The following is a 15,340-nucleotide window of genomic DNA, read 5'->3' as shown; positions in this document are numbered from 1 at the left end:
ATATCGCATTACTTTAATATCTCAATATAATAACTGTTTGATATAAACATAATTCGGTTACCTTTGCGGCTTACAACTTCTTTCAGAAAGTAGGTTACATTTTAGCATAAAATATACATGTTTAATGTTTCATTTCGTGTCGTTTCTTATATTGGTCGCGCAACTTTGATCCATTTTTTCAGTCCTCGCATTGGCGATAATGAACGATAATTGAACGATCGAACAGCTCGATCGTCACGACCAGCGCGATGTACACTGAAAAAAAATACTGTTGCTTCAATTAAATGTGGAATTCCGGGGTGCCAAAAACATAAATAGTTGATTCAATTGTATAAATAGGCTGCGGTCCACTTGACGCTACAAATACTTCGAAGCATTCTTTTTCTTCTTTCTTTCAATGAAGAAAGAAGGAGAAGAAGAACGCTTCGAATAATTTGTACCGTCAAATGAACCGCGGACATAGTTAATTCAATATTTGAATTATTAAAACGACTACACTATAGTTGAATCAACTATTTATGTTTTTGGCACCCCGGAATTCCACATTTAATTGAAGCAACAGTATTTTTTTCTCAGTGTATGTATATGTTTTCTTACACGCGTCGCGAGAAAATAATTCGTCGAAAGAATAACGAAGTAAGGCAGAGGATTTCGATTTCCGTGCACAAAAGCGAATGGCCGATTCCGCAAAGTCGTCTATCTATTCGAGAAGCAATATAGCGAAGCAAAGGGCGATCTGTCGTGGCAACTTCAATCGGCAATAATAATTACGTCATTTTCTTCACTCGCGTTTCCTGCATGTTTAACGCGCAAAACACAAACTCATCCGAAGCCCTTCGTTTGATATAACAATTTTAATATAGCCCTGATCTTGATAAAAAAGATTGGCACCCATAATCTAAATAATTAAATGCATGAAATGTCATAAATGATTAAATTTTTCTCTTTTGCACTACACTGATCACGAATAAACCTTTGCCCTTATCAGATCCATTGAATACGGGAATAATTATGAAAAGTGCTACGTGACCGATGGTCGGTGATTAAGTCCACGACGTTACAGCGAGATATGCGCAAAAATACAAATTCGAGCGTGAATAAAATAATTAATTTTCTGTTGTTGTGGAAAAGAAAAATATATATTAACTTAGGGCGACGAATTTTAGCTAGAAATATATGTTTTGCTTTATGCGATTCTGCCGGTTGAATTAAATCACCGGTTAAGTGTTAATCGGAGCGCGGAAATTTAATCGAAATCAATTGTCTTTGTCGTGCGTCATTGTTGCATCGTTGCGATATATTACATTTAAGATTATATTAAATACGATCTCGAGATATTATATAACGTCATTTCATTAGTGGACTTGGGACCAGTCTTTTTTAAGACGTCTTTAAATTTTTACTAAAAGATGTCTTGAAGACGTACGTCTTTTTTAAGGCATCTTTACCAAAAGTTTAAAGACGTCCTTCTAACAATTTTATAAGACGTCTGAAAAGTTTTAAGAAGTCACTACGTCACTCGATCACGTCCTCTGAGGACGATCTTACATATCGAATCAATTAAACCATATGAATACCTGCAGAAAGAACCAGATTGGCATTATTCTTCAAGCCAAATTCTGATTAAAAATTAATCGGTTAGGTTAATTTCTCGCGTAATACCTTCCCTATTTTCGTTGGCGTATGAATAAGTTACCATCCGCGGCCGCGGATTCTTCGTAACTTGATCTATATTGGACCACTTGGACCCTGGAACGTGACTGGAGCGCCAATCGGTCGCCGCGCTCCGCACTACTCCGCAGTCCGCGCGGCTCGCAGCTCGCAGCGCGGTTCAGTCCGGTTCAGTTGTTCAGTGCGGCGAAGTTGGCCGATAAGCGTGCGCGCGTCCCCGGCGAGCCTGTCCACTGTCCAGAACGTTCCGACCCGACGGGAGCGCGTGAAATCGTTCGCGCGTGAAGTTCACGTCTCGCGTCGTATCCTGCGGCTTATCAAGATTCTGCGGCACACGCTCGGCGCGATCAGGAGGATGACGACGGCGGTCGACAAGGAGGAGGTGCGGAAGCGCCTGACGCCGCTGCAGTGGCATGTGACGCAGGAGAAGGGCACCGAGAGGTGAGGGCTACATCAGGGAGACGGCGCGATACCGACCCCGGCGCGGGTGTTCCTCGAGAACGCTCCCCACGTGCTCGCTCGCGGCGACGAGGACGTCGTCGACGACGACGTGGGGTCGAACGGTTTGTTTTGGCCACCGGGACGATGATCTGGAGCGAGATCGCCGCCGCGCCGGGTCTAGTTCAGTTTGCCTCGTTCCGAGGAACGTGTGTTCCTCGAGGAAATTTCTCCCAAAGCCGCGCACCCCCTCCCTTTCCCACCCCCCCGCAACCAGCAAACCACCACCCCCCCCCCCCCCCCCCCCCGTTATCGCGCCTTGTCTTGCCCCTTGCCCCGCGGCGACCAGCTGATTCTGTAACAAGCGATCAAAGCGCAACGTGGAGATTGCGCAACTGCGATAACGCGACGGGCACGGTCGAATTGTGCTAATTATATTGATGACACGAGCGGATGTTATTCCTCGTCTGCTCTATATTTACGCAATCCGCCGGAGGGTTCTCGGTTCTCGTCACTTTTGGCATTCGGAGATTGGTATTGTGCTCCGCATAAATCCCGAGCGAATATGTTTAACGAAATACATAAGAATAATATATGTATCGACGTTTAATATACGTTTATCTTTATCCGATATGATTTCACACTTTCATGCGTGTGAAATGTAAAGGCTCAGTCACAATGAGAGGAATAAGAAATAAGATAAAGGAATTAGGAATAAGGCACATTGCATCTCACTTTAATGTACGTGTACTGAAGTGAGATGCAACATTCCCTTATTCCTTATTCCTTTATCTTATTCCTTATTCCTCTCATTGTGACTGAGCCCTAACAGTGTAATATTAACGGTTAATGCCTTATCTCTCATGTTGCGCATTTTCGCAACGTAAGATCGCAACGTGACACAGTTTACCGCGGCCGTAATGAATTAAAGATGAGAGCGCAAAGTCCCGTTTCACGCGCGTTTAATCTTAGGACGAGGAACACTCGAAATAACTTTTTCAAGAGCGTCTGGCTTTGTGCGTTGCCCGCGCGCGAGCTGGCCTCACGGCCAGCAAGTTTAAAAATAAGCTATATGTGTGTCACGGTTTGTGTCTTCAGTCTTCCCTCATTCCACCTTTCCACCCCTAGCGTCCGCCCCAGTTCACCCTCCTCCTCTGACTCATTCGTACGCTTTATTTGACCGCAGGCCGTTTACCGGTTGCTACAACAAGTTCTACGAGAAGGGAACGTACACCTGCATCGTCTGCGATCAGGAATTGTTCTCCTCGGACACCAAGTACGACAGCGGTTGCGGCTGGCCTGCGTTCAACGAGGTTCTGGATCAGGGACGCATCAAACTGACCAAAGACACCTCTAGTGGTAAGCGATCGCCACCTCGTTAGCGTATCTCTCGTAATTCTGCTCGCGTTCTTACAATTAGTTAGAAGCCGCACTATTCTGGTTCACGCCTCATGTTCATCTTAACGTTAAACGTCGCACAATAGTGCGCGGGTACATTAAAACCACTTAGAACGGATTTTGGATATAACTGCTGTATATCGTATAGCACTTTTGAGTATAAAATTACTCATAATTGCTCGATAAACGTAACATTTATTTTTGTCTCAAATAATGCCTTCTTTTTAGTTGCGAACCCTTAAAGCGCATAGATATCACTTTTTACAAGCATATCTCTTCAATACTAATAAAATTCCTTTGCTTTTACACGTTGTCGTTATGATTACGCCAATTGAGATAATATTTATAGTCACCGTATCTTGTGAGTGCGAGTCTCCATTTCCAGCGTTGCACCCGCTCACTATTTACAAGATCACAATCGCAACATGTATCATAATTATACACTTACATAATATTACTGAACCTATCCTGGTCACATTTCACTCTTCTATATACCTGTCCGAAGTAGAAATCTATTTATGTTTAGTTTCTCATAAGATTGAATTTTTCATTAAATTATTCGTAGCAAAGATCATGATTATATTTACATTTTCACTCGCTCCTTGGGCTTGTTTCACATATTTACGAATGTAGAAACTTCCTACGTAGATACTTATTTAAAAGAGAATTTTTTTGTAAGAAAAACAGATTCTATATATACAGCATTCGTCTATCTTCTTTCTTTTCACTGTAAATATAATGTTATGTACATTAGACGAAATTTCCTGTTCTCCTCAGTTCCTGCATGCACTTGCTTAGAGTGTGATTGTGTTAGACTTACATCAATTTTTGTATTAAACTAATATGCTAGCCGTACATTATGAAACATTGGTGATATGACCAAAGGATAGACAAAGATATCTGCTGCATTGTTTGATACTTTATGAGTATAAAATTATTGATAATTGCTCGCGATAAACGTAACGTTCATTTTTAGCTAAGAGCAATCGAATAATGCCTTCTTTTTAGTTGCAAACCCTTAACGCATATAGATATCACTTTTTACAAGCATATCTCTTCGATGCAAATAAAATTCCTTTGCTTTTTGTCGTTATATAATTACGCCACAATTGAGATAATATTTAATCACTTGTGTGTTTCAATACTCACAGCTAAAAGTGTAAATTACTTAACAATATTTCTATATAATAACGTAAATAAAATGATAAAAATAAAAATGCGATATGCATTTGAAAAAATATTATAGTTACAAATGCAATGTATAAAGTATGTATGATTGCGTAACTTTCAATATTGCTAAGTAAGCGTATAATTGAATTGGAAGCATATAATTAATGATGACTAATGGGCAAAAATCAGATGTAAAAATGTATATATATTGAGCAAAATTGTTTCACATATGTACGCATTTCTCTATCTTTATTCTTTTAGTATCATATGGATGTTAGCTGTTTCCTCACGATCTGATCAATCTTTAGTTTTTCTCTTCCAAGATCTTTTAGATCGCTTCTGTTACCTCTTGAAAATTGTATATTCGTGAGAAAAGGGTGTCGGTCTGCGTCTAATCACACTCTATTGTTCTTTCTCCTTTCGCCTTCCTTGATCAATCCCTGGCTCTACTACCACCACTGAACCACTCTTCACTCTCATCACTGAAAAAAAAAAAACAACACCATTGAAAATCGCACGGCGCGTCGAATTAAATGACGCCAACTAGTCGGTGGCAATCTACTACTGCTGATCGCAAACCCAGATATGGTGCGGACCGAAGTGACCTGTTCGAAGTGCGACGCGCACCTGGGGCACGTATTCAACGACGGGCCGAAGCCTAAGAGGAAGCGCTTCTGCATCAATTCTGCCTCCATAAGCTTCCATGCGGCGGGGGAGGAGAAGAAGTCTACGTAAAACCAGCTCGCGCGCGCTTATTACATTCTAAATACCTAATATTTATATAACGAGACTCACGAAGGAGGAATTACTTTGGCCAAAATTACTAGGCACCCTATTAAAATAACCCTATTATTTATTTTTGAAAGAAATAAAAAATAAACGTATACACACGTTCATAATAATAAACACTCTAGTAAACAACTTTTAAACAATAGAAGCCTTTGTCGGTATTAGATTCAGTACAGCATAATGATTACAAGGGTGCCTAATAATTTTGACCAAAACTATATCTCGTGCTATAAATATTAAAATACCTCTGATTTCTTTATACGTTATAAAGAGATATAAAGTAATAATTATCGTCAAGATATCAAATAGGCTGTAAAGTGAGTTCGTTACTATTATAGGGAATATTTAATGTGTTTTATCACTTCTGACGATGTGCTATCAACAAACGTTTTTACATTATTTACTACATTCGATTGGATGATAATGCTAATTGTATGTGATTTTCATAATATATTCACGAATGCTCCTTTCTACCTTAAAGCTTCTACGCAAGTTAAAGAAATCTATTGTTGATGTGAATACAAAGCGTTTCCGACCGACTTTTCACTTGCGACGAGAAGCCAACTCCATGCTATCAGTGCTCTTGAATCTTATTGTGTACTATTTTCGATATTACAAATGTACAGGTACATATCCGTATCAACGGACAAAGGTGTAACACCCACATAGGATGTACGTATGCCACATGGTGTGAGAAAGCGCGATACTCGACAGATGATAGAAATGTCTAACTAAGAGATATTATTTTTTCAACAAACGCCATAATGTGTAAATACCACCTATTCTAACTTAAATTATATTAAATGAGGAATAAAATGTGCAATGGTAGTCATCATTTCTCATTCCTCTTAATGTTAAGCAGGGAAGGATATTTTGTATGAAAAGAGAGAACCATGTTTGTTATAAAATGTTTCCTTATATTGTAACGTTTCAAAACAAACTGAAAGGTGTTATAATACAATATATACGCAAAATTCTAGGCATTATTTTTACAATTCATTACTCCTTTTCTGTTTTTTTGCATTCCCTCGCCTTGAAATTTTCATCGTCATAAAAATTTCACATATTCTTCCTGAGAGACCAGATTTCTGTCGAATGGTTTCCGATAGCGATAAATGCTTTTTTTTTCTTACAAAAGTTAAAGTCGAATGAACCCTCCTCCATCGAGGAAGGATCAAAATCGAAGATTTTCTTTTTTTCAATCTCTGCAGTAAAATAGCGACTTTGTTACTATAGGCCTACTTCTGTCTTTCACTCGGAGATCACAAAGCATTTTCAAAAACATCGTAAAATGCTACAGCAAAAACATGCATACACACATTTAACATGATTCGCGATGTTAGGAACCTATTTTTAAGAACCTAAAATGACGATAAAATACACGTAGCGCACGTAGCGGATAATTAAATGCAATTGGAACGATCATCAAGTTATGGATGCACAAATGGATGCAAAGTTGCCCGCATTTTCTCGTTACGTTAAAAAATTCGCCTGCCCGTATTTTTTTCCAGAGCTCTCGTACATTTTTCTATACGTTTTGCGATTCGTTTGTCAATGTCAAAAATAATGAGTACTTTCGTGGTGCATCACTTATTATTATTATTACGATAAGGCATGTCTCATGACAATTTTTGTACTTTTGTTCACACGATAAAAGGTTCATCCGGTACCATTATCAGTGAACGCGTCTACGTGCTAAGATGCGCTTCAATCGGGTTGTGCGTCGATCGGGTAATAATTTTTTTTATGCAGGCAGTTTTGCATCTCGCGCGACCCGATTCGCAAGTGAAAAATAGCTGCTTATTTAGTTGCTAATAGCTGTGCTACTGTTAAAATAACTGCCGCGAAAAAAAAAACAGAAAGACAAAGCTCTATCGCTCCGAGATATTTGTGAAAATGCAGGACCCCGCGTCTTTAGTGTTTCTGATCGTCACCTTTAACCCTGGATCGCACCTATCTTTTTCTTTACACACTCATACTTTTCTTCTCGTTAATACTAAGACGTGCGCACGTTACTTTGTCTCTTAACTTGTCACAGTTCGACCGATTTTAGAGACGGATGCCGAAGCGGAGATTAATGCCGAGCGTTTGCAATATATGTTCACGAAATACTTCAACAAGCACGAATTTAATTTGTATACTCTATTTCTATTACGTAGTCCCTGATTCTTTTAAAGTTACACTGCATTAAGTTCCTTCAGTATACCAGCCTTAAATTCGGTCGTAAGCGTTGATACAAACTGAGCTGCTTCTTCTCCCTATCTCGGTCAAGTACATTATAAAAATCTAATCAGGCTTCTTTCAAAAGATGATACTACAAAAAAAAAAGGAGAAGAAAACAATAAAAACTCGTCGAATATTGAATATGCCTTATTATACGATTGCTCGTTATCAAATAATATACGGGTTTCCTTCTTTTCTTCTTCTTGTTTCGCACGCAATATAAGTGTATCGTTAATTTCTCGATTTATAACTATCATATTTATATTCTCACAAGGTTTGAGTTAATATTAATTTATATATGAGTCCTATACATATATGTATAACGAAAAATCTCATCGACCGAGCTACCCATCCACCGCGCGAAGACCGGAAGTCTGGAAGTACGTGCCACTCTCGAAAGAAGGGAAAAAGAATAACGTCGAAATCCGGAATATTATTGATTTGGAGTATTTATCCGAAATAGAACGCGAATATTTATCTAGATGTTTCTTTTCTCAGTCTCGACGTATCTCTTTTTTCCGCCATTCACGAATAGCTTTCTCTCATACAATTCTGACATTCTGAATTCTTACATTTGAGATAGAAAGGACAAGCTGATACAAGCCAATTCGCAGGTCTTGGAACGCATAAAACAAATTTTTCATCATTATATTTTATAAGAGATATCTATAATAGATTATATTATAATAGATATCATTATATAGTAGATTAGATTTATTTCTATCATATAATGATTTAATATAATCTATATTAGACCGATATATAAATAAACAAGAATTGAAAATACAAATCCCAAAATACATGATTAACTAAATATTCGTGGCGCCTCTTATAGTTTAGAGGTTGAAAATCCAATTTGTGTACAATTGTTGCCTTATTTTATGATCAAAGACCTAAGTCAAACTGTTTCACGATCTGTCCTACACCCACCCTATAGCCCTGACCTGGTTCCATGTGATTTCTTTGCCTTTCCCAAAGTGAAAAGTCTGTTAAAGGGTCACGACCAGATACAAAAGACCGCGACACACGCGCTGAACACATTACAGGATTTCCGGCACTGCTTCTAGGAATGGCAGAACCGCTGGGAACAGTGTATCCGTTCCCAAGGAGCCTACTTTGAGGGAGATCTGAAGTACTGTCGATCAGGTATGTAAATGGACTATAATAAATTCATTCTCATTACTCTTGGGTCACACCTATATATTCCGCACACCCCCCAACAGAACGTCAAAAAATTTAAATATTCTGCTAATTAACTTGCGTTAGCTCGTTCCTTTTACCTCTCATTTTAATCATAGAAACACTCTTTTCACTTTTTTCAAACATTCTTAGTTTCGCGCAGTGGATATCCTGGTCGAATAATGGATACGACGTACGAAAATGAAAAGAATAAAAAAGAAGACGATACGAAAATCTACAAGTCATGATATCGCCTAAATTAACTAAATACTTCCGATATATTCATTTCTCGATGACACGATGACACTTGGATGACGTATAATACAATATTAGGAAAGACGTATCTCGAATAATGTTCGATGCAAATACAACCATACATACGGAACCACAATTCGTTCTACACAAAACGTCAACTAAACTCCATTATATGCGTATTCGATTATTTGTTTCTTCCTCCTCCACGGTGCTAAAACGAAATATTACATATCGTTATACAGTGGTTCATAAGAAATCTAGCGCGAGTTTTCTTTTTTTTTTTCTTCACGTCTCTAAACGACAAGACAGGCACTTTATAGTGTCACAAAATGCTCCTACGTCTGAACCTTGTTTTACAGTTTCATTGATCTTCCACTCTTTCTTTTCTCGTCCTTTTTGCAAAACACGTTAAAGACAGTTACGTTGGACTTACAGCGAAGAACACACGTGATGCGGACAAGCGTTGTCCTCGGAAAGATGTTCTGATTTAACTTTGTGTTCGCGCTCGCAACGTGCGAGAATCGAGCATTTCTTTTTTTAAAAACTTTGCAACCGTTTCTTCGATACTTCATCACGGTATCGAATAAGTTCTATCTATCTATCTATCTATATGCGTACGTAATGGATATATGCATGCGTATGTGTATACATGTATAACATACGACACGTCGCATTTATTATAATATTCACATACGATATACACATATGTATGCATACATATATATATGTATATTTATTCATTAATATATATATATATACGTTTATATTCATTATTTATTATATATTATTGAATTATTGTGCCGTTTCCATTTTGGGAGGGTGATTCATTATTTCCTTCTTTTTTTCGCATAACCGAACTCTTGGAGTCGCGTCTTACGAATCTAAAATCTAAACGCAACTGTTTCTTAATGACCTTTGGCAGCTTCCTTCGCTGCCATTATCAAAGGTGTTAACGAAGCTAGTGGCCTGGCTAATTTCAGAAAGGGATGCTGTAAATTCAATTTAAACACACATTTCCAGTTAAATAAATTGAAATGAGAGAAGTACGCGCATATAACAAGAACGCATTTCCACGTTCTACATATTAATAATAAATTCTTCTTACCTTTAATAGCTCGGAAGCCGCGGACCGTTTTTCCACCTCGACCTCTAAACATTGGTCCAAGAAGTCTTGGAATATACCCGATAGCTTGTCCTTTTCCTTAATTTCCGGTTTGCCGTTTGTCGCAATCAAGTACAATGCTCTCAATGGATTTTCGTTCAAATACGGTGGCTCCCCTTCGATCATCTCGATTGCCATTATTCCTAACGACCATATATCAACCTGCAACACCGAGATACGTTGTTACGATTAATCGTGTAATCCGTATTCAATTAATTTTTATGAATAACAGTCGACATGTGTATCTACCTTAGGTCCGTATTGCTTTCGCGTTACCACTTCCGGCGCCATCCAATACGGCGTGCCAACCATCGTCGTTCGTTTGCTCTGTTCCGGTGAGATTTGCGCGCAAAAGCCAAAATCCGTCAATTTTACCCCGCCGTCAAGACCCAATAGAATATTATCGGACTTGATGTCCCTATGTATAACTTGATTACAGTGAAGAAACTCGAGCGCCTGCAACACTTCCCTGCACACCGCAGCAATTTGACCTTCGTCCATACAAGTCTCAGTCACAACATCCGTCAAACTGCCGCCTGGCAAATATTCCATGACTACCCAGAGTTCTTCCCCAACTAAATAACTATCCAAGTAATTTACAACGTTCGGATGCTTGTTCTCCCGCATTACCAAAATCTCGTTTATTATAAGCTCTTTCTTTGGCTGCTGCGACAGATTCATTTGTTTTATTGCAACTTCCATGCCGGTGGACGTTTCTATTGCTGTATACACTGTCCCCGAGGCACTGTAAGACGATCGTTAATCAGTACAGTTAACTGTATAGAATTCTATATTCGGCTCTATATGAAGTCGTTTATTGGCCGCTTACCCTTGTCCTATCTTTTCCATTTTTGTATATTTTCTATTAGGATCTCCCACGCTCACGATTGTTCTAAGCTTCTCTAATATCTCATCGTCCGACATCTTCTTCTTTCTAGCTTTATCACCTTGCGCCGGTCGCGTCTGATCGGTCGTTGTTGACGTCGGCGTTGCTTGATTCTTATTTCTATCTAACTGCGACTGGGGCTGTTGTTGTTGCATGCCATTTCGTTGTGGCGAGCCCAGCGTGGTCGTCAAGGGAGGCGGTGGTTCCTCTTCTATGGGTTTTGTGTACTGCACGGTGAAAGTGAGGTTCCATTTAGTAAAATGTCACGGATGACGGACTAGGATTAGTTCAAGTGCGCGTGAAAATAAAAAAAAACTTACGATCGATTTCGTGCGTTCCGGTCGGGCGGAGATCGGCGGAGGCGGTGGCTCGTCTTCCTGCTCCGAGCTAGTCGCACACGCGTCCGTCGGCGTGCTACTCGGGCTACTGCTGCTCACTCTGTAACGTTGCCGTTTCTCAGAAAATATTTAGGCGACCAAGGGACGAGCGCAACGCGTAAAAGTAAAAGACTCACCTGCTTAACGAATGCTGAGAATGAGAGCTGCCGGATGCCTGAGACATCGCCTGGCCGCGAATATTTCCCACCCCCGTGCCGATACTTATTCCCATACTTCGCGGACTACTCGCCCTTTCGATTGGAGCTGAAGGAGTATTGTTGCATTATTGTTAATACAGCGAATATCGTAATTATTGAAATCAAATTATTTATCTGTATGAGCGAATTGATATCAGTACTTACCGACAACTCCAACCATTTTAGTTGTAGTCATGTACTTAGAGCCTTTTGCTTCCTTACTGCTACTGTCATACCAATTTAGTACATCCAACACAGCTTGTGGATTTTTCTTCTGTTCCTGCTTGCTAATATTGCTGGACATAAGTAATCTCGCCCACGCCTCCGGCATACCCTAAGAAGCAAACACGTACTGTTAAACAACGACTATCATGTTTACCACCAACACAGATGGCAATGTTTACCACGAAACACAGATGGCAATTTGGCGGATGGAGTCTGACAAGTATAACTAGTTTATGTAAAATGCATCTAATATACTAATCCTAGATTTGATTTTCGAACATGCAACTATCACGTGTAGTAAGGTCGAGCAACATTTCTATGTCATGTTATTTATATGACAGATACTAAGAAATTTTAATCACGATGCAATCAAATCGACATTTGTTTATTCATTCAAGAAATTAATTTAGAATTTTTGTGAAAAATATTTGACATGACTCTTTTCTGAATTTGTCATTCGTGTATAAGAAAAAACTTGGAAAGAATATTTTAAACTTTGATATTAATTCTCTTAATGTGTATATGTGTGTGAAAGACGACTATAAAATTTTAAAGATCTAATCAAAAGTCATCATTTAATTTTCTAAAATTACTATCTGAATACATGCACAGTGTTTCAACTTTGAAGTTAACATAATTTGTAAACAGAATTTACAAAGTTTATATAAATTCCCATTCACTATCGAAAATCATTCTGTAAGAAAGAAATGAACATATTGTTGTATGCAACGTCGACTAAAGCTTATATCAATCTACAAAAGCAACTATATATCGAATATGAAACTCGATATACTCAAAAATTGGAAAATAAACATTTAAATCTTAAAAACCGCAACGAAAAGAAAGTGTCGAACCACGTGGTGTAAATGTATGTACAACATAAAGTACAGGCAAACTAATTCATATTTATTTACTTACTTTCAATGGCAGCTTGGAAAGAAATACGTGTCTTGTTAGTTTAGTCATGTGGAAATAATAAGGTATAAGAAGCGTCGGACAAATTACCAAGGTACCGTTCTCGAAGTATTCGATGTGAATCAGTGTCTCATATTTCATTTTGATCAGGCACGGAAGATCCATGTTTATTATATATGTATATATTCACATGAGAAATAGAATTATGATATGTAATACATGTGCCAATAGTGATCTACGATGATATAAAACTCATGTTTCCCTATCGTCTCTCCCATAGATAGTCCGCACCGTGATACAGCGAAGCATTAAGCGAGTGCACTTTGAATAATAGGTGTAGAGAAGTGACTGTGTGCAAATCGCGAGTCGGGAGAACCTACCGTGAATTCACCGGTCACGGCATCGAATCCGACGTGCACGGTGTGCTCGAAGTTCGTGGGGTAACTGATGTTGGGTTTGTCCTTGTTCTCCTTCACCTTCATCTTGCTCTTCAGGGTCTTCTTCTTGCGCTCGTCAGAATCCGGCTCCTTAGGCAGTGGGCGCATATCCACAGGTAGATTAGGCGCTTCCCCCCTGGAAATGCAAATAGTATTGTTATTAGCAGATCAATCGCAATCGTGAAGCAATGATTATCCAATTATATCATTATTCTGTCAAACCATGTGTCACATTATTACATGTGATTATAGATCATTATATATGACCTTTCAATATTGTATAAAATAGTTAATAAAATATCATACACAAATGATTATTAAGGGCTAAGAGTACTTTCGCTGTCATAAGCATCACGGAGTAAGTTTGACTATATGTAGATATATTTAGATGTCCTGACAGCATGCAGTCTCTCAAATATGTTAGGGCAACGCCGGGATTACGTCTAGACACCATTAATGATGGTGTCTCCCACAACAGAAAGCCACGGAGAGATATTATTTTTAGCAGCCCATAGCTTAATGCCTCTCTATTTTTGGAGAATACAGACTTTTATGTATAGAAAACACAAAAGTTATGGTAACTTATGCTATTACTCAACTGTGGATTACATACTAGCACATCAATTATTTCTGCTCCAATTATCTGTGTATTACACATTTTTACTTGTGAACGTCATAAAATACTAAATGTAATATGAACTATACTGTGAAATCGACTGCTGTCTCAGCAATTCTTCTTTAAACATAAAACATGAATTTTTTACATGTATAAGTTCAGTGGTAACTCCGCCACGTATGGTCCTCATGCGCGCCGGTCCCAAGCCTGGATAAAGGAGGAGGGTGAATGGCTAATAACAGGATGGCAGTACTTATGCCGAGTAAGTACTGCTACTAAATACCAAGTAATGCTCAAGTCGACACATGTCGATGTTATTAGCAAATCCTACCCTTAGTGGGATGGGTGAAGGCGAGTCTCCGGCGCGGCGCCTTAAAACCGGAACTCCCTCGGCTAAGGTATAAAATTCCTCCAGAAATCAAAACAAGATCACCCTGCAGCATTCGATTCTCTTTTGGTAGATTAATTAGCGATCGTATCGAGTAGATAACAAGACGTACCTGTTTGATGTCAATCGAACAGGGGGTGCAGGGGGTTTGTCTTCCTCATCTGACATGTTGTATCCGCTTCTGGTCCTTTGTTGCCAGTCTATCCTCCGTTGCTGCGTCTCTACGCCTTTAATCGTACCCGCGTCTCGTCAACGCGTGTGTCCACGTCTATATATAATACTTATCGCGCCTCGTCGCTCTCTCTCTCGCGACTCTCAATCTCGACACCTCGCGGATACTTCCTCTCCTCGAGGAAGGGACACCCTCCGTCGACGACGACGTCGCTGCCGCGTCCCGGGAGCAACCGCGAGGATCCCTCGGAAGGCACACCCGGCAGGCAAGAGAGTCCGCAGGTTGGAGGAGTCCTCTCACCGCGCCGCGAGGACACCCTTCATCACAGAACACCGGGTACCGGTCGCGAAACCCGCGCGGGACGAGTCATGGCGACGTCGGGGGTCTCGGGAGGTCCAGAGGATCGGGGGGACGACTCGGCGGCCTCCTCGTGGGTGTCGCTCTCCTCGATCGGCGCCGAGAGAGACGCCGCTGGCTGGCTGGCTGGCCGCCGCCGTTCTCCCCTCGCGCTCGATCGGGGTGGCTGCTCGCTGCCTGCTGCTTCTGGCTTCTGCTTCCGTTGGCTGTCCGTCGGTGTGGTGGCGTCCGGCGGCGGCACACGACACACGACACGACACGCACGGGTCAATGTCGCGACGAGCACGGGGTGCACTCGAGGACGACGACGGCGAGCGAGAGAGAGAGAGTGAGAGCGTTTCTGAAGCGTGATTCACGCACGGGTGCAGACACCCCGCCGCATCCGCGGATCTTTCGCCTCCGCCTCGCTCTCCCTCTTCCCTCTCCCTCGCTCACTCACTTTCTCCTTCTTTCTCTCTCACTTCCCTCCGGCCGCCTATCCTCCT

The 15,340-nt window shown here is 40.3% G+C and overlaps 2 protein-coding genes across 6 annotated transcripts; one reads left to right on the top strand and one right to left on the bottom strand.

The window, feature by feature from the left end:
- The first annotated feature begins 1,832 nt into the window (after positions 1-1,832).
- Positions 1,833-6,440, top strand: LOC112466773 (methionine-R-sulfoxide reductase B1). Of its 2 annotated transcripts, none has more exons than XM_025035065.1 (3): positions 1,833-2,112; positions 3,296-3,468; positions 5,225-6,440. In XM_025035065.1, the coding sequence occupies exons 1-3, from the start codon at positions 2,027-2,029 to the stop codon at positions 5,410-5,412; spliced, it is 447 nt and encodes a 148-aa protein (XP_024890833.1). In that variant the 5' UTR covers positions 1,833-2,026; the 3' UTR covers positions 5,413-6,440. The 2 variants fall into 2 exon arrangements, with proteins under 2 accessions (XP_024890833.1, XP_024890832.1); XM_025035064.1 differs by having other exon boundaries at positions 1,934-2,112; positions 5,261-6,440.
- LOC112466770 (serine/threonine-protein kinase PAK 3) lies at positions 3,475-14,618 on the bottom strand. Of its 4 annotated transcripts, none has more exons than XM_025035061.1 (10): positions 14,439-14,618; positions 13,266-13,458; positions 12,889-12,900; positions 11,911-12,079; positions 11,686-11,812; positions 11,492-11,609; positions 11,115-11,398; positions 10,535-11,030; positions 10,229-10,447; positions 3,475-5,159 (listed from the first exon to the last, which is right to left on the bottom strand). In XM_025035061.1, the coding sequence occupies exons 1-10, from the start codon at positions 14,492-14,494 to the stop codon at positions 5,157-5,159; spliced, it is 1,677 nt and encodes a 558-aa protein (XP_024890829.1). In that variant the 5' UTR covers positions 14,495-14,618; the 3' UTR covers positions 3,475-5,156. The 4 variants fall into 4 exon arrangements, with proteins under 4 accessions (XP_024890829.1, XP_024890826.1, XP_024890827.1 ...); XM_025035058.1 differs by lacking the exon at positions 3,475-5,159 and adding an exon at positions 9,844-10,112; XM_025035059.1 differs by lacking the exon at positions 3,475-5,159 and adding an exon at positions 9,844-10,112 and having other exon boundaries at positions 11,492-11,600.
- Between the last annotated feature and the right edge of the window lie 722 nt (positions 14,619-15,340).

Source organism: Temnothorax curvispinosus, unplaced genomic scaffold, assembly GCF_003070985.1.
Source record: "Temnothorax curvispinosus isolate PA1 unplaced genomic scaffold, ASM307098v1 QBEX01016545.1, whole genome shotgun sequence".
NCBI lineage: Eukaryota > Metazoa > Arthropoda > Insecta > Hymenoptera > Formicidae > Temnothorax > Temnothorax curvispinosus.
This window is presented reverse-complemented; position numbering and strand designations above follow the sequence as displayed.